Raw genomic sequence first — 21,495 nt, forward strand, 5'->3', positions numbered from 1 at the left:
TTAGAATCAGTCAAACATCAGTAGCGAGTCGCTGCTGGTTCGTTTCCTTCTGTTCATGAAGTTCATTGTATGTGATACGTGTGTTTAGGTTCTGGCTCTTTACTGAAGTTCTGAGTTGGAGCGACGCCTGAACGTTCCTATTGTTTGTGTAACTGGCGCTCCTGCTCACCAGTGAAGTGCTCTCCCAGTTTGGCTCCTGTGAGATCCCACTGGTCCGAACCCGTCACACTAAACCCTGTTGGCACCGTTGACTAATGCACATGGACTGTGTTTATTTTCTCTGCACAGACTCCTGCAGCCCGCTGGCCCGTAGAGCTGCGAGCTGTCGGGCGTTTAGCTCAGTGAGAGCTCACCATGACGCAGAGTTCACAGGTTCAAACCCGGCAACACTGAGACCACAGCAGCACTCTGGTGGAGAGGTCTCACTTCATCTTCTCTCAGTCTTGTAGAAGATGTTCTAAAGCAGGCTGGAGGTTCTTTATTCTTTTTATTGTTTTTGGAGCACTTCTTATTCACAAACTACAGATTAAAAGAAACTGTGGAAGCACTTTTCCTCAAACGTGATTAATGATTTAGAGATACTAAGTCATGATTTAGAGATAACAAGTCATGATTTAGAGATAACAAGTCATGATTTAGAGATAACAAGTCATGATTTAGAGATACTAAGTCATGATTTAGAGATAATAAGCCATGATTTAGAGATAACAAGTCATGATTTAGAGATAACAAGTCATGATTTAGAGATACTAAGTCATGATTTAGAGATACTAAGTCTTTATTTAGAGATACTAAGTCATGATTTAGAGATAATAAGTCATGATTTAGAGATACTAAGTCATGATTTAGAGATAATACGTCATGATTTAGAGATAACAAGTCATGATGTAGAGATACTAAGTCATGATTTAGAGATACTAAGTCATGATTTAGAGATAATACGTCATGATTTAGAGACAATAAGCCATTATTTTAAGAAACTAAGTCATAATGTTGAGAGCTTCTCTCGTTGTTGCTTAAAACAGCTGACTGTGTTATTTTAGGTGCGGCTGCCTCACCTGTGCGTCCATTTCCATTGAGGGACCCTCCAGGACCCTCGGCGTAGATGGCCTCAACGGTGATGTTGTACGGGGTGTCGGGCAGCAGGTTCTGCAGCATGGCGTTGTTTCTGTTCCCTGGAACCACAGTCTGAGGACGGGAGAACACCACAGAGTCAGAGGGTTCCACACGCAGAACAATGCACGTGTTGTGTTTGGGTTTTCCCAAATATTCTTTTATTATATATTTTGGGATGCATGTTTTTGCTGTTTGTTGTCCCCATTTTAAATGTGTTAAATCTGTTGTTGCCACTGATGGCAATCAAAGGCCAAGAATTGGTTGTCAATTTCGAGCCCTGCATCGACATCGCATCTCAATTTGCAATATGATTCATGTTTTTGTACATTACACATGGTGTCTCTTGGTCAAATGAAAAGTCTTTCTGATTCTGAGTCCTGACTGTCTAACACTCTAATGTGAATGTAATACTGCTTAGTTGTTATGAGTCTTCGGTAAGACTAAACATCCCTTTCCTCAATAATTAAGAGTGTAACCGTCTAATGTGTCTTCACTGAGGAGTCGAGGGAGCTGTTGGTGTTACGAAATGTTAAATCTGTGAATTCTGTTCCACCCTCTCGACTGGTTCCCATTCCTTTATGTGCACAAACACAAACCTTGTCCATTAGCCACAGATGCTAAATTGTAATAACTGCACGCATTAATAAACGGTAATAGGTTCCTCGGTCAGTCCCAGTCTGGAGAAGTCCTTTCGTCGCCGCCCCTCCGCTGCGGTTAGCTGACTCATAGAGAACAGGTGCCTCGCTAACAGGTGGAGGGGCAGCACAGCTGGGCCGCCTCCGCCCTCCACCGCCGCTCCAACTCGCTGTTCAGGACTATTAATAATGTTATTAAGGCCCTAATTGAAGTGTTTGTTTAACAGAGCCCGTAATTAGTCTCATTAATCGGTGATTTATTACCTGGACGGGTCGAGGGAATCCTGAGATGTGACTTCACTGCATAGTTTGGATGGAACATCACGGAGGAGGGTGAACGAAGAGTTTATCCAGAATAAAGAAATGTAATAAACTGAAATGAATCTCTCTTTATGGCTGAAACGAGGAGGCTCGAGCGGATTAAAGAAGTTTGAGATTTTTCATTATCTTAACAAATATCTGTCTACTTCTAAAGACTTTGCATTGCAGAGTTCTTGGTGTGTTTCCGGTGTTACGGTTTTGTCTCCATTAGCAGGAAGTTCCTCCTCCAGGACGGTTGCTCCATCTCTACAGCTCCACCGTGAATCACTGAGGCTCGACGCTACACGGCGGATGATATTTCGGCTACACGGCGGCGTACTTACGAACTCGGTGATGGGGTCTCCGGTCATGGGGGCGTAGGCGATCCTGTACTGCCTCACGGGTCCCTCTGCGTGGTCCCAGCCGATGGTCAGGGTGCTGGTGGTGGCGTCAAACACACGCATGTTCCTGGGACCGGCACGCGGCACTGCAGCGCAAACACAACAACGCACACTTATACCACACGCTGTATGACGACACACTGGGAGTTTCTGCTCACACTGACAAGCTGCAGGACTAAAGTGGATCAAAGAGAGTCTCTTTATGGAAAAATAAAGACTATGAATGGATCGGTTTTTGAAATAAAACCATATGTTATGGACCACAGAGGCAGTGCATCATTCTCTCATTTTAGTTATAATAACATAAGATAGAAATTAATTTATGAAGGAAAATGTTGGTAAATTAAGGGACAGAATTCCTCTAATATTCTCTAGTTCCTGTAATATAAAGTGTAAAGTTCTGATCTCATGTTATCTCGTGATAAATAAATTCTATCAACTAGACACAAGTTGTAGCGAGCTAGCTGGCTAATGCTAACGTAACTTCTGTTTTGCGGTCAAATAATGAAGTCATTGTGAAGTTATTCGTACTATGTATCAAAACAAATAAACAGGACTAACCAGCATGTTTTCATCATTTTGTTTAATCTGTTTCATTTAGTTGAAACAGATTAAACCCCTAAGGTGTCTTAATGAACTATCTGGGCTGAGTTAGTTTTCAGGTTTACTTGTGCAACAAAGACATGTGTTTAGGTTTAGGAGAAGATCGCGGTTTGGGTTAAAATAAGAACATAATTGCGTAACATAACTACTTTCCCACCGGACATGACCAGCGGTCTCCTGAGTGAACGTTTTACTACTTTAAGATTTAGGTTTATTCTTTTAACAGTCAATAGAGAAGACAGAAACAGAAGCTACCTGGATGTAGCTCCAGCTATACGAGTGCACGAGGAGCCAGTACGGACAGATAGTCGCATCATCCTGGTGAAGCTCGACTTTTAAATACTCACACAGTTTTGGAAACTGTTTGTTTGTTTTATGACCACCGAATGTAAATCATGTGATCCGTTCTGAAGTGTCTGTGTATCATGAAGTCATGTGTTTAGAGGAGCTGTGTGAGCGCTGATGCTTGTTGAGAGGAACACGGTGTCACATTGTGGGTTTGCTGCCGTTGCTCTTACGTGTTCTGCCGCTGTCTTTGATCGGCGATCCCTCCCCGTCGGCGTACAGAGCCGCCACGCTCACCGAGTAGGGCGTGTCTGGGACCAGGTTGTCCAGGAAGGCGTTGTTAACGTTTCCTGGAACCAGGACCTTTGTGGAGTAGAGGATCAAACATTATATATATATATATATACACAATAGACATCATCACGATGACGGCTCTGCCTCTTCATGCATCACACAGACACCTGGCAGTGATAATGTACATAATGAGCTCACTGCTCATCCCACATCCAGTTATCAGAGACGCATTCTGCTGAAACACTAACAGAAGGCCTGGGAGGTCAGACGGATAAACACATCCTTCGGTCAGTAAGTGGACTGACGGGTAAACAGTCTCTGCGAGGAAGCGGCTGGAGAGAGCGAGCGGCCGTCAGCACGCAGCTCGCTGAACAACAAGGACGACGGCGGCGCGAGGCCGTCTACTGTCGTGTGGGATTATCACGGCGTTTAACCCGTTTAGATCACGGGACATGCATCTGCTGGGTTTGAACTCCGGTCCACCCTCATCGAGAGACGCTTTTGTTTTGGTTAAAGCAAAAAATCTCAGAGGGTTTTGGACCCAAAAGCTTCTGGCACACGGGACCATGAGACCGGGTTCCTCCACAACGCCCGCCAGCCGGTCAACAGTACGGCCGGCGCATTGGCCGTTGTCCTTTTGAAACATGATGGATTACGCTGGAGGTGCAGTCGTACGGTCACTTCCTGACGGCGGAGCTGCTCTCCACGGTTCAGACGGAGCTCACCGGTCGAGATAAATCTCAGTGAACGGAGCCAAATCATCCAGTTCTTCTGGCTGATTAATGAGCTTTTAACAGGCGTCGTGTTTACTGTGTTTAACAGTCGACTTGAATGACACATTCAGATGGTATTCATCTCATTAGCTGTGATGTTTGCTAATAAAGAAAACAGGGAAGTTCCGTTAATTAGCTGAGCTGAACGCTCAACGCTGGTCTGTAGCTGTACTGATGTGGCTCCGTGATTAATTATGATTAATTGCGTCGTACGTCCGTTCCTTTCGTCATTTTGAAAACGAAGAAAAGTTGAAAAAAATGTTGCTCTGGTTTGTTTTGGAAGTTCACTTCGCTTCCCTTCTTCCCCCTGAAGCGGACGCCTCGTCTCTCCTGTTGAAGGAACTCTTAATGCTAAAGTACATCGTATTTTACACAACAGTGTTCTCCCAACTTTGTGTCGTCAGGTTCTTTCTTTCCTGCTTCAACGTGACTAGAACTACAAAGCCAGCTCCGTAGAGAGTTGGGTTTCCCAGCTTGGCGGAGAAGAACTAGACCTGATCCCCGATCCGTCACCTTTGGGATGAACTGGAATGCCGACTCTAAGCCAGACCCGATCACCCAACACCAGCGTTGGACCCTTTTTGAGCAAATTCCTACATCAGGTTCCAAAATGTGGTGAAAAGACTGAATAGCGGAGGCTGCTAGAGCGTCATATTAATGTCCATGTGGTTTTGGGATCACGTGATCAACTATCACATGTGGGTGTAATCTTTCTACAGAATCTGTTTCCTGGCTCAGCCCGCTTACGTTAAACTCAAAGGACTCGTCTCTGTGGTGTAAAACAGGCCGTTTAATCTCAGCTACGCTGAATTAATCATCAAGAGTCGAATCTTTCTGAGCTCATCTTCGCGTCTTTACCGAACCAACAAAGTGAGTTAAAATAAACCACAACAGAAGTGAACATAGAGAGAGGAGGTGGTGACGACGAGTGATGCTAAGCTGCTCAGAGTGTTGCTGATGGGGGATGATAAGCTGCACAGTGATATCAGCTTCACAGCATCATCAAAGCAGAACCTCATCACCAGAACAGCCACACTGGATTACAGCCTCACAGCCCCAAAAACATGACACCATAGCGTCCAATGATGTCAGTCACAGATGTGTCCGCTCTGTCGTGTTTCCAGACTTCAGAGTTCAGACTCTTTCTGGGGAAATAAAACCTTCTTTTGTTTCGCTGCCATCCAGAGATTTGCCCAAAAATCAGCACGGATGGAGAAAAACTGACAAGTCATTAGTTTCAGAGCATCGTCATAATAACTGCTGCTCAGACATCTGTGCAACATCAACGCAAACACTCAGCGAGGAAGAATAACAGGAACGTCTATGAAACAGACCGACCCGGTGACGGCTTTGACCAAAAGCTTTTGAACGCATCAAAGTCATTCATCAGATGTGGAGACGAGACGAAGACAACTTTATTCAAACCTTCAGACGACCGAGAGAGACGCAACCTGGTGGGACGAGTTCAGCGGCACTGAAAGTCCAAAAACACAGCTGAACGGTGGGACAAGGAAAGCTCTGAGGTGAAGAGTCCTGAGTCAAGACCTGCAAGTCTCAAAGTCCCACGTCTGGTCCAACAAGTGCCGAGTCAAAAGCAACAAGTCCCGCGTTGATAAGAGCAAAGTTAAGTCCTAAAAACGTCAAGAACCAACTCAAGACCTACAAGTCTCATGTATAGACCCACACTTTAACTTTAGGACGACGTCACGTCATTCAAGTCAGAATGCTAAAGTCCAGCTGAAGTCACCAGTCACTGGTGTTACAATCTAATTCTTCTTTGATTTAATCAAATATAAAGTCAGAGTTATGTTACTTGAGACTAAACTGCTGCTAAAACCGAACATAATAACCATGAAGCTGTCACCTTGGGCTCTGGGACATTTTATTATTATTTTGGGGCATTTTTAAGACTAAATAAACAACATTTTATTATAGATTTTATATCAAAAGATTGGCTTATAATGAAAATAACCATTAGTTGCAGCACTATCTGTCATGATATCTGCTTTATCTTAAAACAAGAACTGCTAGTGGGATCAAATATTAACCGCTAATCTTCAGATCTATCCTGGAGACGCTTCACATCCAACAAGAGTTGACCTGCAGCTCTTTGCTGGAAGTTCTTTATCCAAACATTTGTATCTGTAATCCTTTGAGAGCAGGGACACTGATCTCCTGCCCCTCGAGGCAAAGTGTGCCGCCGACTGGTTGTGTGTGTTTTAACAGCCTGCAGAGAGAGTTACTCACCGACTCAGCGGGTTTAACTCCGCTCAGGGAGGAGTACGCCACCCGGTACTGCTGAACCTGGCCCGAGGCGGGCTCCCAGCGCACGTTCAGGCTGTTGGCGCTGGGGTTGTACACCTGGATGTTCCTGGGTGGCGTGCGTGGGACTGCAAGGGGTCACAGAGGTGAAGACAAAGTGAAGTGAGGGAACTTTTCTTTTACTTAGCAACCAAAACATCAAAACAAAAAAGGATTTGTTCCAAGCGGCTCCGGCTTTAGGACCCAGAAGATGCCGGAACACACGTGATTACATTCCTATAAATGTCAAGTCAGTGAAGCGCTGAACAGAAACGCAGCGAGAATCAAGCCAAGGACGAGAATGTCAGTTTATATTTTTGCATCTTTTTTAAAAAGGTACAGAAGAGTTTACAGAGAGTGTGAACTCCTGTGACCTTCTTTGTCCAACAGCAACAGAAATCCGGTGTTGTCTGTTAAATATTACAATTAAAAGAAACAGATTTTGCTTGGAAACACTTCCAAAACCCTCTGGCTTCTATCAAGAAAAGAGCGTTTAATGGGAGAATAAACGGTCTCTGCAGTGGGACGCCCGGCGTTACAGTCGAACCTGAGGTTTGAACTCAGACGCTGAGTGCAGCAGAAGTCTCCTGCGTTTTATAGAGCGGAGAATGTGTAGAGAGAGAAGGAGCTCAGTTTTGGGGTTTGTGCAAAAAGCCCTTAACTTCCCTTTTAAACGGAACCAGATGTGCATGTCCCCCCTGGTATTTGGAGCTTTACCCAATAAAACAGAACTGGATGCAGTAGGTAGATTTAAGCGGAGCCTCCTCCTCAATCAGGACTAAACCTCCAGACTAAACCGTCTCCCTGATGTTCAACCACATTAAAAGAAATCAACATTTAATACCTCTGAAAACAGAGGCCGTCCGCCCCCATGTTTCACTTCCATCACATCCAATGACCTTCTGTCCTTCGGAGGGATAAAGTAATCCTGATCTGATGTGTTATCAGTCGTTTTACAGCAGTTCGTTTTCTCCACATTTTTTGGACTGAAACACTGTTTTTGTCCAGACGAACTGTGACAAATTCCTCCCGGAAGGGAAACAGTAAAACTGGACGGAGTCACCGGCGATAAAAGATCATTAACGTCACACACGGGCTCATGTTCACTGACGGACGTTACTGGTTTCACTTCTTTGTCATTCTGCACAAATGAATGTTTCACTGAAGCAACAACGACCTTTTAGGACAAATGAATGATGAGTATTCAGCACGAGCAGCGACAGTTCACAAAGCTTCACGTTTTAAGACAAAGAAGCCAGAAACAGCCGTCCTGATGAAGGCGAGACAGCAGGAAACCTAATGAAACCAGCCGTCTCTACATCTCTAATATATATAATATATACACGAACCAAAGCTCTAAACCACGGAGGGAAACAGACTTCAACCCCTCTGAGTAACAGATCAGGAGTTCGACCGAACGGTTCCAAGCTTCATCCAGAACTTTGATTTTTTGTTGCGTGTCTGTTATTTTGTTTTAAAGCTGTTTGCACGAACATTTATTGAAGGAAAGGTAGTTGTGGGTTCTCATGGATGCTTTCACACCCCTGGAGGACGTTTGTTTGGGGGAAAAGAATAATTCGGATGGAGAAAGATTTCAGCGAATTTCAACCTGCGGGAATATTTGTTCGACCAATGAAATAATTTGTTCCGAGTGATGTCATACCTCCAGGTGAAGCTCCTGATCGCTTGCTGCCAAAATTTGGGGGAAATGTCTTTAGATTAAGTTTGTCAAGAACCGAATAAAGTACGAAGTCTGTCTGGAGGTCGCCGAGCAGCTGGGACACGATGAAGACGCTAACGATGAAGATGTGTACTTGCTAACGTTATGAGTTCTATCCGTGAACACAGGCTCTATTCAAAATAAACGGTATTTATTGCTTTTATGACCAAAATGAAACATGGCAGTGCGGATCATTAGTTGATATAAAACGTTATTTTCACTGCGGTAACAAGTGATGCAGCCCTTATAATATTATAATATTATAATATTATAATATAATCATTAAAGCAAGTTATAACAAAAAGAAGTCAAAGTCAATAAATCCGATGAATCAATTTATTCTAATGAAGGATTTAGTTTGAGGATCATTTTTTACTTGTTTTTTTTGGTGACATAAAACACGACGAAGATTAATTTGAAAAAGCTTTGATTTTCTTCCGGTACAGTTAAAATAAATCCAGATCCAAAAACACAGTTTTCATGTTTTCTGAAGTTATCACAGCAGCATCGGTCAGCACAGTGGGGTGAAATGCGTTTTGAGTATTTTAGTGAAGGAAACGAGGAAACATGTCGTAATCAAAACCCCGCCGACCCCAAAAATTCAAATTGGACATAAACCGACTTCCAAACAAAGAGCATCGCGTTACATGTGACTGCTCGATGGATTATCCCGACCAGAAATGAAATATTCCGGCTCGTGTTTGCCCGCTGGAAGAAGTCTGTGGAATCACTCCCCAATTAAAAAAGAAAAAAAAAACCCAGGATGCATTTCTGCTGACTCTGCATGCCACGCCGTCTGGGCAGAAACAAAACCAACACACACACACACACACACACACACACACACACACACACACACACACACACACACACACACACACACACACAACGGGAGGTCAAACCACCCAGACGAGTCAACGTTCTCCAAAACCCCAGAACGTTTCTCCATCCAGACTCAGCAGCAGCTTCACCGTTCTCTCTCTGCTGCGCTCCATCTCCGTGCATCTCTTCAGCTTCTCTGTTGTTCCATCGACTCATTCAGAGGTTTTTCGAGGCTGCTTGTGATTTAGGAGTTTTGGGCTCTTTCTGCAGATTGCTGTGGTTTTTTTCCACTGAAGGAGATGCTGTTTGTCTATAAAGATGTTTCTGCTGTCAAACTTCTTCTTTTTTTGTTTTTGAAACTATCTGAAAATGATGCAGTGCAGGAGAACACACTGCCCATTTATTTATGGATACTTTAGTGCAGACACTTATAAACTTTAAACATTTATCCCAGCGAAGGAATGACTGTTTGTTTCCACTGGCAGCTGCTCAGTAAAACCGGTGACCTCTGACCTTTCACTGCAGCGCAGGAGGAGCTGGTTAAAGGGAGAAGCTCAGCAGAACAGCGTGAGCGAACAACGACGTCAGGAAGAAAAGGTGATAAACATGATGAAGCTGTTTTTTGTCCCCTCCACTTTTCTGGATATTAAATGTGTAAAAGCCGTACCATGTTCTGGATATTCACACGTTTACAGCAGCAGACGTGTTCCCTCCGTGTGTCTTTGAACCTGTTTACAGTGAATCTTTCAGAGTAAACCGGCTCTAATGCGTTTAAGAAGTCCAATTTCAATTGCAAGACTTTTCTAACTTGTGTTTTACTGCCACAGAAACAATAAAACCCCGATGAGTGAAAACATATTTACTGTCAACAGCCAGAAAGCAGCGTTCTGATAAATGATTTCAAAAGCCTGAATGACGGACAGGACGAGGAATTAGCTGCACTCGAAAACATATTTGGACAAGCACAACAAATGTGTTTTTTATGTCCCAAATTTTTAAGACTAAATAAACAAAGTATTTCACTTTTACGAGAAAAAAGATGAGAAATTTTAACATTTTTCCGCCGCAGGACCAGCCTGATTAAATCTTTTATATCTCCAAAAAGTTGTATTTCTAAAAGCAGATGTTGGAAAAGAGGGTTTGATTTAATATCAGTCCATCTGTGTGTTACAGTCTGTTACTTTAATAAGAAGGTGTTAAAGTTTCTTCATGAATGTGTCCAGTTTAACTTTTAAGATGCTTGTGCAATGAGTTTTGTTTCCTACTGACCTCTTCACTGCAGAGATTCATATTTTCTTCATTAGAAAGGCGCTCCAGATCATTACTTACGTGTCTTTCCGTCGTCGGACTGGCGCAGACCTTCTCCCTCTGGGTAGACCGGCACCACGGTCACGGTGTAGGGCGTGTCCGACAGCAGGTTCCTCAGGACGGTGTTGGTGGTGCCGCCTGACACCTGCTCCTGCTCACACACACACAACAAGACGATTACCAGGCCGCAACCTCCGGCTCTGAAAAGTGTCTTAAAGCTGCATTCTCTCTAATGTCCACCAGGGGGCGACTCCTCTGGTTGTATAGAAGTCTATGAGAAAATGACTCTACTTCTCTCTTGATTTATTACCTCAGTAAACATTGTAAACATGAGTTTATGGTCTCAATCTCTAGTTTCAAGTCTTCTTCAATACAGCATGATGTTCATTTAGTACATGATGGTCCATTTAGAGTCAAACAGACCATAAAGCAGGGTATCTGTATCTTATCTTATCTGTAGCGTAGCTTCTTATCGTATCGCGTCGTATCGTACCGTAGCTTCTTATCGTATCGCGTCGTATCGTATCGTAGCTTCTTATCGTAGCTTCTTATCGTATCGCGTCGTATCGTACCGTAGCTTCTTATCGTAGCTTCTTATCGTATCGCGTCGTATCGTACCGTAGCTTCTTATCGTATCGCGTCGTATCGTACCGTAGCTTCTTATCGTATCGCGTCGTATCGTATCGTAGCTTCTTATCGTAGCTTCTTATCGTATCGCGTCGTATCGTACCGTAGCTTCTTATCGTAGCTTCTTATCGTATCGTGTCATATCGTACCGTAGCTTCTTATCGTATCGCGTCGTATCGTATCGTAGCTTCTTATCGTAGCTTCTTATCGTATCGTGTCGTATCGTACCGTAGCTTCTTATCGTATCGCGTCGTATCGTATCGTAGCTTCTTATCGTAGCTTCTTATCGTATCGTGTCGTATCGTACCGTAGCTTCTTATCGTATCGCGTCGTATCGTATCGTAGCTTCTTATCGTAGCTTCTTATCGTATCGCGTCGTATTGCGTCGTATCGTAGCTTCTTATGGTATTGTATCTTATCTTATGGTAAGAAGCCTGTGATGAAGCACAGGAAGTCCGGTGTCTCACCATGTCCTCGGCTCCTCCTGCTGAAGGAACGTAGAAGAGGCGATACTGGCGGACGTTGCCCTCCGCCGGCTCCCAGCGCACCTTGAGCGAGCTGGTGGTGGGATCAGTGACCTGCAGATTCTTCACTCCGCCCAGAGCCTCTGTCAAAAAACCCCCACAGAGATCCTCGTCAATGGACAAAATGTCAAATGTTTGAGTTACAGCCGGCAGCTAAAAACAGGACTTTCCCTTTGACGAACAGATGTGGGAGGTTAGAGGTCTGTTGTCAAGCGTCAAATCACAGGAAAGTGACACCTGCTGACTTTCAAAACACTTTTCTTTCATTATCTAAACTTCCTTCAACATTATTATCTTCAAAACAAGTCGAGAAAAGTAGCAACGTTCAAACAGACGAGTTTTTGCCGAAGCTTTCCTGAGAGCCGGGCGTGGCCTCGGCCGCTCTACTCACTCGTCTTTCCGTTCTCCGACATGCGCTTCCCTTCCACGTCGGAGTAAACGGGCACCAGCGTCACTTTGTACTCGGTGTCCGGCCGCAGGTCTCTCAGCACCGTGTTGGTCGACATTCCGGACACCTGAGTCTGAAGAGGAATGAGTGACGAAATAAAACAAAACCTGTAAAGGAAGCTCCGTGTGTCAACATACAGTTTTCCCTTTTTATTTCCCCTGACAGCTCTAAGGTGGACACTGTCTGACAGAGTTATTTATACCTTGTGTGTCATCCTGTTTCAGCTCTTCATTGAAGCGACATGATGTTTATTCAAACTGCTTTAAAAACAATAAAAGCCCCATCGAGTACCTGTATCCTAGTAGGAAGATCAGGTCGAGGCTGTTTTTTTCAAAATAAAAGCCTCGTAGAATAACTATCTTAACGGGGAACTAGAGCCCTCACAGGTCAGACCTCAGCTGATGTTGTATCCTCATGTCATTGCTTATTACACCAGGATTCCCATTGTTCAGGAAGTAAGTTGAACTCAGTTTAGTTGGATCTCCGTTGGCTTCTGTTGCAGCAGTTAATAATCCGCACAGAGTTAATATCTGAGACATTTTAAAAAGACATAAATAAGTCAGTTTCTTTTATAAAACTGACAAGCTGACAATAAAGCTGACAAGAGATGAAGTTCCATCCTCATCACACCGACCATGCTCTCGGCTCCTCCTCCGGTGGGGACGTAGATGATCTGGTACTGCCTGACGTCGCCCTCGGCCGGCTCCCAGCGAACCCGGAGCGAGTTGGTGGTGGGGTCGGTCACCTGAAGGTTCTTCACTCCGCCCAGAGGATCTGAAAGAGAGACGGGACGCGTCACGAATGCTCGCTGTGTGCTTTGTCTCTTGGCCGTTGGACGGGTGGAGTTCACAGAGGAGTGTATTTCCCTTTTCTCTGACTGTCTAAGCTTTCTGGTATTCTATGAGGCAAAGACATCCCTATGAGAATTTATCCAAGGATAAAAAAAGGTTAACTGCTTCAAACAATCCTGAGCATTTGTTTTATCCTGCAGGACGAACCCGCTGGGTGGGTTCACCACATCGGGAGCGTCTGGCTCTCATCGTCTTCTTCTGTGAGACACAAAAACCTCCAAATAAATAAAGTCTGTCCTCTCATTCCTGCGTGTGTTTGCACGTTAAATGCAAACAGAGTTTACTTTACATTACCCTGGCACGTTTCCTCAAAGGTGTGTTATTGTAGTGTGGTCACGCTGTTTCCTGCAGAGAGCAGGTTTTTTTCAAAATTGTCCTTTTAGTGGAGGAATCAAGAACGCTGCAACAGCCACGAGTCAGCTGCTGAGAGATTTATATCTGCCGGCCACGCTGTTAGGAATAAATCAGTCCAGATTTTTATCGCAGCCTCCTGCCTACAGAACGAAACCTCAGGAGATTGAGCAAAAGTGGGAAAGACTGAGGTCAGGTTTAGGTCGGGGTGTCCTGGTGGCCTACAGGCCAACCTGGACCCTATTTATGAATGTCTCTGTGTCTCAGTGTCTAACGGGGACAACAATGCTGTAAACTGGTCCAGTGTTGAAGGAGGAGGCTGCAGACATCAGCCACCAAACTCCTCACCATCACCGTACGTCCACCAGAAGTTCTTGTTGTTTCCACTGACAGACTCACATTGTTATGTGAAGCGTCTGACAACATGATGGGAAGAAGCCTCCAGAGAAATCAAACCTCTCTTCACCTTTCTCTTTGCTGCTGTGAGTCTCTCTGGAGGAGAAGTCCGGTTGTGAAAACCTCTCGTCACATCGACGTCTAAATCATCTAAATATTCACGCGTGACGTTTGAACATCTTTTAGATGAACACTGAGCTTCTCTTTTTTCTTCTAAGGAACTCTGAGTGGAGGTACATCACCGTTACATTACAACCTGTTTAGCATCTGCAGCTTTCTCCTTCAATACTCAGACACAAACACATTTTTCCTGTCAGAAATATTCATGAAGAGATTAACTGCACCTCTCTTGGTTTGTTTTTGATTAATTCTGTTTCTTTTCTGTTCTCTGTGGAACTCATCTCCTCCTGTGAGTTACAATAAAAAACAAAAGATCCAATAAACAAATAAATCATGCAAATATCAAGCATGACAAGAATAATAGGCCGTTTTTTTATAGTCGCAATAAAACATGAGGTCACTGGATGGCGGATAGTCCTCGAATGCACCGACAGGGAGAGATTTACCGAACCGGTCCAAGAAAGTTTGGCTCCTTAGATCTTTCACAAAGGTAGACGCAGCGTTAAGGACAGTGAACAACGTTTCCCCTCTTTGCTCTCAGGCATCATCTGAAGAGACGACCAATCAAACAGGAGAATCAGCGTGTACTGAGTGACCTCATCACGTGAGATCCCAGCACAAAGGACCGTATAGAAGTGTTGAAGTGAAGCCACCCCTCGGCTCTGCTTTACTTGGTTTAAAGTTTCTCATTCGTTCCCCAACATCACATCACATTAATGAGGTAAAGATGACGTTCTGTGTCTGTGTACAGCGCTCACATATTAGAGCACATGACAGAAGATAAAGATGGTTTAACTTCTATTTCACAGGGACTTTAATGGAGCAGAACCGGTACGATCCTTTAAAGTTGTATTTCATAGAATAAGTGGAAACAATGTGGCTGCGAGTGAAGAGAGAAGTGCTGCCTGGAACAAAACGAGGTTAAAAGTTAAAAACAATCATTCAGTCCTGCAGCGTGCACCAGCTATGTGACGGTTTGTAAGTTATTTCAGATGCATCGAGACGCAGACACATTCCTGTCCTCTGCTGAACTGACACAAACAATCCAACCCGAAGCACGACGGGTTGGATCACATTTGATTATTTGACTCGCGTGCTGCCAGGAATGTGAGCTCGGTCCACTGCAGCTCATTGTGCTGACGAGAGCCGAACGTCTCGAGCGTGGACTCACTTGTCTTTCCCGTCTCGGCCTGCCGAATGCCCTCCACGTCCGGGTAGACGGGAACAACAGCCACGTCGTAGACGGTGTCTGATTCCAGGTTCCTCAGGACGGTGGTGGTGGTGCCTCCTGACACCTCCTCCTGTTCAGGGAAATGTTGAAACCACCGTCAGCACGATTTAATCTCGTCAAGGCGAGAACGTTTTGAGTCCACAGTGAAGCAAACAGCCTGATTGAAAACCTTCCGAGGCCTGAATAGAACCTTATAAATCAGCCTGAAACTGTAAAAAACACTCCAGGTGCATCGTATCTAATGAAAACAGTTGGTACCATTCGTTGTTCTCCTCCTGGCTGAGCAGCGTAGAAGACCTTGTAGCTGCGGACGTTGCCCACCGCTGGATCCCAGCGGGCCGTCAGCGTGCTGGTGGTCGGCTCGATCACCTGCAGGTTCTTCACTCCGCCCAACGGATCTAAAGAGGATTCATCCACGAATCAACCGGTTAGTACACTTACATTCAGAGGACGATCTCTCTTTGCTCAATCTTAAAATGTCCAGTGCACAACAATCAGGCAGCATCCAAAGCTAGTCACGAGGATCAGGAGGAGTTTATGCTTTTATTCTGAAAAACCTTCGTACTAAGATGTGGCCGATAAAAATGAATATTCCACTAATATTCCCAGTTACATGCAGTAACCAAAGTAGGATCATCAACACCTTCTTGAAGATGTTGCGTTGTGATTTATCTAAAAACCTTTCATCATGTTGAAACATATATATAAATGAAATCAGCATTCTTAAGCTGACCTGGAAGAACTTCTCTATTTTGATGGTTTAGTCTCATTTCTTCTTGTTTTACTGGGTTTTTTATTTATATTTGACTCGATGAGTCACGTGTCTTTATTAGTTCACGGTGAGCTGAAGATTTACGTTCTATTTTACTCTATTCTACTCTTTTTTCCACATTCACAAGAAAAAAACACATTCATGAGTCTTGGCTCCTCGTCGTCCTCTCGAGGTCCAGGCCGCTTCCTGCAGCTACAAATCAACCGGCAGACTCTCGTCTGAACTCACTCGTCTTCCCGTTTTCCGACTGCGACTTTCCCTCCATCTCTTCGTAGACCGGCACCACGGTGACGGTGTACTCGGTGTTGGGCTCCAGGTCCTTCAGGACGGCGGAGGTGGTGGTTACGGGCCCCGGGTCCTGGTTCGAGGAGAGGAGAAAAAAACCACTTTGAACTGGGTGAACTCGTAGAAAGATAACAAGAGATTTGGCAGAAAGACGCCGCGACTGAGCACGATGTCACAGTTTAACGTCTTCTGATCCAAGCTCCCTTGGATGCGGCTTCACTCGGTAAACCGTCTTCATGCAGCTCAGTAACAAGAACAGTAGAAGCTGCAGAAGGTGAAGACGGATTCAAGCAGAAAAAGCTTCCACTTCACAAACTGTCCGGGGACGGTCGGGGCCTTTTTACACTTAATCTAATAGTAAATCCTGAAATCTGCCAAAAAGCACTGAGATAACTTCAGTGCTTTCCAAATCAAATGATCTGATTTCACAACAGTCCTCGAACCAAATGACATAAACTTGAGATGAATGAAGAGAGGACCCCGTGGAGATATTGTCACTGCTTCAGAGAGAACAGTTGAAACGGCCTTGGAGATTAGTTAAAAACACACACACACAGACACACACTCTCAAATGTTTTCCATTAGTTTTTGAGGGTAAAAACATTACAGTGTGGTTTTCATCTCTTGATAACTACGGATCTTTTTCCAGAACAAGAAAATAAAAGTTATTGCATGAAACTGTTTTGGCGACTGGCTTCTCCCAACGTGTGCTGAGAGGCCAAAACTCAGATTAAGCCTTTTGATTGTGCAGAAGAAGAAGGAGAAGAAGAAGAAGGAGAAGAAGAAGAAGGAGAAGAAGAAGGAGAAGAAAAAGGAGAAGATGAAGAAACCATCCTATCCCTCTGTCAGAGTTCTGCTCATGAAGTGGGTCTTTGTCTTCCAGCAGAGACCACCTTGTCGTAGGAACCGCGTTGAACCTGGTTCTACTTTTCACAGAGCGGAAGATGAAGGTTTCGTTCTCACCACTTTCTGCTCTCCTCCGGCAGCCGGCACCCAGCTCACGATGTACTCGCGTACGGTCCCCTCGGCGGGCTCCCAGCGGACGTTCAGGGTGCTGGTGGTGGGATCGGTCACCTGCAGGTTCCTCACGAAACCCAGCGGCTCTGAGCGGAGACACGGAAACAAAGGAAGACGGATTTGATTCTCTTTGACCCTTTAGACGCCATCGACTGACCCAAAGCAGCTGTGGCTCAGTGAGACGTTCAGGTGCTTTTTTCATGGTTCATGGAAGCACTTGAGACTTCCATAAAAACCCTTAAACACCACACAGCCAAACAGCTCCTGTGCACAGATACTCACTAGTCCTCCCGTCGTCGGTCAGACTGGGTCCGTCTCCCTCGGCGTAGACGGGGACCACGGTGACGGTGTAGCGGGTGTCCGGCAGCAGCTTCTCCAGGACGGTGTTGGTGGTGCTCTCCGACACTTGCTCCTGCAAAAAACACAAAAACACAAGCGGTGAACTCAACACACGTTGACCTCCAGCAGGCGGAACGACAAACCGATACTTTGTGCTGAAAGTTCTAAATATTTTATGACAATATTTATTATTGTTGCTGATGTTCTTTTCTCTTAAAATAGTATTTAGTTGCTCCACTGAAACCAGTTTACAAAGTTGCAAACTGGTGACATTTAGCTGTACACTTAATTAAAAGATATATATTAAATTTATTATATTTATGTTTAACTTTCGGGGAAATATACTGAAATAACTGTAAAACAAATAAGCATGAAAATAACAGAAAATAAAAATATGAAAATTTTTGTTTTGTCAGGTTTAGTTTTTTCTTTATTTTTTTCTCCATTTTCTGTATAAAAACTGTAAGATTTAGTCAAATGTAATCCTAAATCACTAACTCAAATAATTCCAGTTATTTTACGATCGACATAAAAAAATGAATTGGGCGTTAAAAAGTGACGTCATCGGCAAATCGAGACAAATGAAGCGTTTCCAAACAAACAAGTCTTCAGTCAGATTAACAGGATCTACATGTACTTATTGTCTCCAGAGATATAAACATGTTCCACGTGCCACGCAGCGATGACGGATGCTCTCTTGCCAAAAAGGATTTCGGAGCCATTGTGTGGCATGCTGGGATTATCCTGTCAAGAAGCATGACATCACCAAATCCCTGCTGAGAGCTTTGATCGTTTTGTTTCTTTTGAAGAATTCAAACAAAGTCTGACAGCTTTTTATTGACTTCTGCTGTTACATTTCAACATGTAGTATTTGTAGAACCTGGATCTTGTTTTCTATGTATTCTCTTAATAATGTTAATTCTGGAAATTTGACCATATTTTTTATTTTTTAATGCAAGCAGTGAAAGCTTTCCCCTGAATCACAATTTAAGCCCAGTGAACCTCCTCATTAGACACTAACAGCGTCCGTCAGAAGAACACGACGTCCCTGTGAAGGAACAAAAACATTTGAAACTTTTGCATGTTCTAGATGAAAAGCAGCAGACTGAGAGATGTGAAGACGACACTGGTCTGAACCTTGATTTAAGTTAACTCGACTAAACTCAAGTTAACTCGGCTCCAGTTAATTTACCTGAACACAAGTGAACTCTGCTGATTAGGCTAAACTTGAGTTAATTAATAAATCTCGTCTGAAACTTAATTGTCTCGACACAAGTTAACTCAACTCAACTCCACGCAAGATAACTCTGCTCCAGTTGACTTGAATGAACACAACCTAACTCATCTAAACTCAGATTATCTCAAGTTAACTTAACTCAAGTTTACTGCTTGAGTTAAGTTAACTTGACTTATCTCAAGTTAACTTAACTCCACTCAAGTTAGCTCTGCTTCAGTAAACTAACACAAGTTAACTCAACTAAACTCAGGTTAACTTGGCTGCATAACTAAACTCTGCCTTTATTCGTAACTTCCCATGTTTTGTAATTTGTCATGTTTCAGTAACAAGTTTTCTGATCTGTTAATATACCGTTTGTTGTTATATTCATTGAATCAATACAAATTAACATATTAATGATAAAAGCATAGAATGATTTAGTTTTGTTGTATTTCTACAGTTAGACCTGGCCGCCATATTTAATTTAAGATGTTTCTGCAAACTAAACAAAAAGAGGAAAAGAGGATCTTACCACAATCTCCATTCCTCCATCTACAGGAACGTAGATCACTTTGTAGCCCTGAACGTTGCCATCGGCAGGATTCCAGGTCACGGTGAGCGTGGTCATGCTCGGGTTGGTCACCTTCATGTTGCCCACTCCGCCCAAAGGCACTGAGGAGCGGGAAGATGATTGATGTTAAATTATTGTTATAATTCAAATATATTTTACTTCCAAAAAACTTGATAAAATAAAGAGTAACTTACGTGTCCTTCCGTTCTCCGCCTGCCGCCTTCCCTCCCTGGCTGGGTAGACCGGTAACACCGACACCGTGTACGGCGTGTCGGGCATCAGGTTCCTGAGGATGATGTTGGTGGTGCCTGCAGGGATTTGTTCCTGTTTACAGAGACAGATAACATAAAGTCATTTAGACGGTCGGCCTTTCCGTGTCTGGTTTTTAGTCCTCAGAGGCGTTTATTGAAAGAGTCTCACCATCTCCTCTCGGCCACCAGCAGCCGGCACAAAGAAGACCTTGTACAGGCGGACGGCTCCGTCAGCCGGGTCCCAGTTCACGGTCAGAGAGGTCATGGTGGGGTCCGTCACCCGCAGGTTCTTCACTCCTCCCAGGGGCCCTAAACCAGGAGACGGGTCGGGTTAGTCATGAGGGTTTAAGAGAGTATTTCATATCTGTTTTCATCATGACTGCATTATGTTTAAGGTTACAGAGTTACACTAGTGACCTTAACACACTAAATCAATCGTTACGGATTTCTATCATCATCATGAATATATAGTTTAGATTAATTCAGTTTTAGTTCAACTAAACCTAACTTTAATGAACTCAACTTGAATCAATTTAATTAAACTCATCTCAACTCGATTTAAGTTAACTCCACTAAACTCAAGTTAACTAGGTTCCAGTTAACTAAACTTAACACAAGTTATCTTAACTCAGCTCAGCTCAAGTTAACTTGATTTAATAAGTCAACCCGACTAAACTCAGGTTAATTAGGCTCCAGTTAACTGAAAACATGGACTTTAAATGTACCTTTTAGTCAGAATAAATACATTTTTTGGTATGTATGACGTTTAGTGTTTGTTTATTTGTATGGACCGCCTAATCATTTCTCGCTGCATCTGAAGGGACTTTATTAAACTGGTTGAACTTTAGCGTAGCTCAGTGTTCGGTCTTACTCGTCTTTCCGTTCTCAGACATCGTCTTTCCGTCCCCGACGGCGTAAACCGGCACCAGAGAGACGGTGTAGAGGGTGTCGGGCTGCAGGCCTCTCAGGACGGTGTTGGTTGTTCCTGCAGACACTGTTTCCTGAGATCAACAACAAAAATCACAACAATCAGCTGCTTCCAAAACCCAGACGGAGCAACGAGCAACGAGCAACGAGCAACGAGCATGCAACTAGAAGTAACGATGGAACGTTAGTGTTTAGAACAGCAGCATCAGCAGCTTCCAGCATGCCTTTGAGCAGTGCAGTTAACCTTCAAACTCTGGTGATCTAGCCTGAGGACTGTTTGACTTTAGCCAAATGAAAACAGCTGAATGCTGCGGGTTCAGGCTCAACGCCGACAGGAAGTCGTCCCACTGGTCCTACCGTGCTCTCGGCTCCTCCGGCGGCGGGAACATAAAGGACTTTGTACTCCTTCACTCGGCCGTCGGCGGGCTCCCAGCGCACGTTCAGCGTGGTCATGGTGGGGTTCAACACCTGCAGGTTCCTCACTCCGCCCAGAGGCTCTGAAGGAGCAGAAACACCGGCGTGTCATCAGCAAAGAGTCGGTTTATTTACTGCGTTTACTGAACTGCACTGAAGTACTGCTGCTTCACTTCAACACATCTATTTTGGCAGATTCTCCATCGCTTTTGTGAAAGCAACATTGGTCACCTCTACAATATAATATCAATATCGAGTTAGTTGGTCAAACATATTGTGATATTTGATGCACTTTTTACTACACTACATGTTTCTGAAAGCTGCAGTTTCGGGTTTCTTTGTAGATAAAGATTTTATATTATAAATGATATATTACAAATATAAAATATCTCCATCACAATATGTTACTTTACTTCTTTTCTGTCTACTTTCATTCTGTCTTTCTTTCCCTCTTTGTCACCGGCCTGTGAAAAAAACATGTATCTCCCAATAAAATCAACCCGATATATGAGCTAAAGAAACCTTTTGTTTAAATGTTTGTAAATCTGAAAAATTCAAAACCACGAAATTTGGAAACACATGGTTTGAACTGTTTTT

At 43.9% G+C, this 21,495-nt stretch overlaps 1 protein-coding gene across 1 annotated transcript in view; it reads right to left on the reverse strand.

The window, feature by feature from the left end:
* The window catches only part of col12a1b (collagen, type XII, alpha 1b), a 102,221-nt gene that overhangs the window by 29,585 nt on the left and 51,141 nt on the right, over positions 1-21,495 (reverse strand). Inside the window, 18 exon segments of the mRNA XM_079180074.1 lie at positions 1,059-1,188; positions 2,396-2,538; positions 3,574-3,703; positions 6,655-6,797; positions 10,580-10,709; positions 11,653-11,792; positions 12,101-12,230; positions 12,792-12,931; positions 15,047-15,176; positions 15,365-15,504; positions 16,107-16,236; positions 17,127-17,266; positions 17,463-17,592; positions 19,268-19,407; positions 19,501-19,630; positions 19,727-19,866; positions 20,429-20,558; positions 20,842-20,981. Of these exon segments, the coding sequence (XP_079036200.1) occupies positions 1,059-1,188; positions 2,396-2,538; positions 3,574-3,703; positions 6,655-6,797; positions 10,580-10,709; positions 11,653-11,792; positions 12,101-12,230; positions 12,792-12,931; positions 15,047-15,176; positions 15,365-15,504; positions 16,107-16,236; positions 17,127-17,266; positions 17,463-17,592; positions 19,268-19,407; positions 19,501-19,630; positions 19,727-19,866; positions 20,429-20,558; positions 20,842-20,981 (2,436 nt within the window).

The sequence above is a fragment of the Pholis gunnellus genome, assembly GCF_910591455.1.
Source record: "Pholis gunnellus genome assembly, chromosome: 19".
In the NCBI taxonomy this organism is placed as follows: domain Eukaryota; kingdom Metazoa; phylum Chordata; class Actinopteri; order Perciformes; family Pholidae; genus Pholis; species Pholis gunnellus.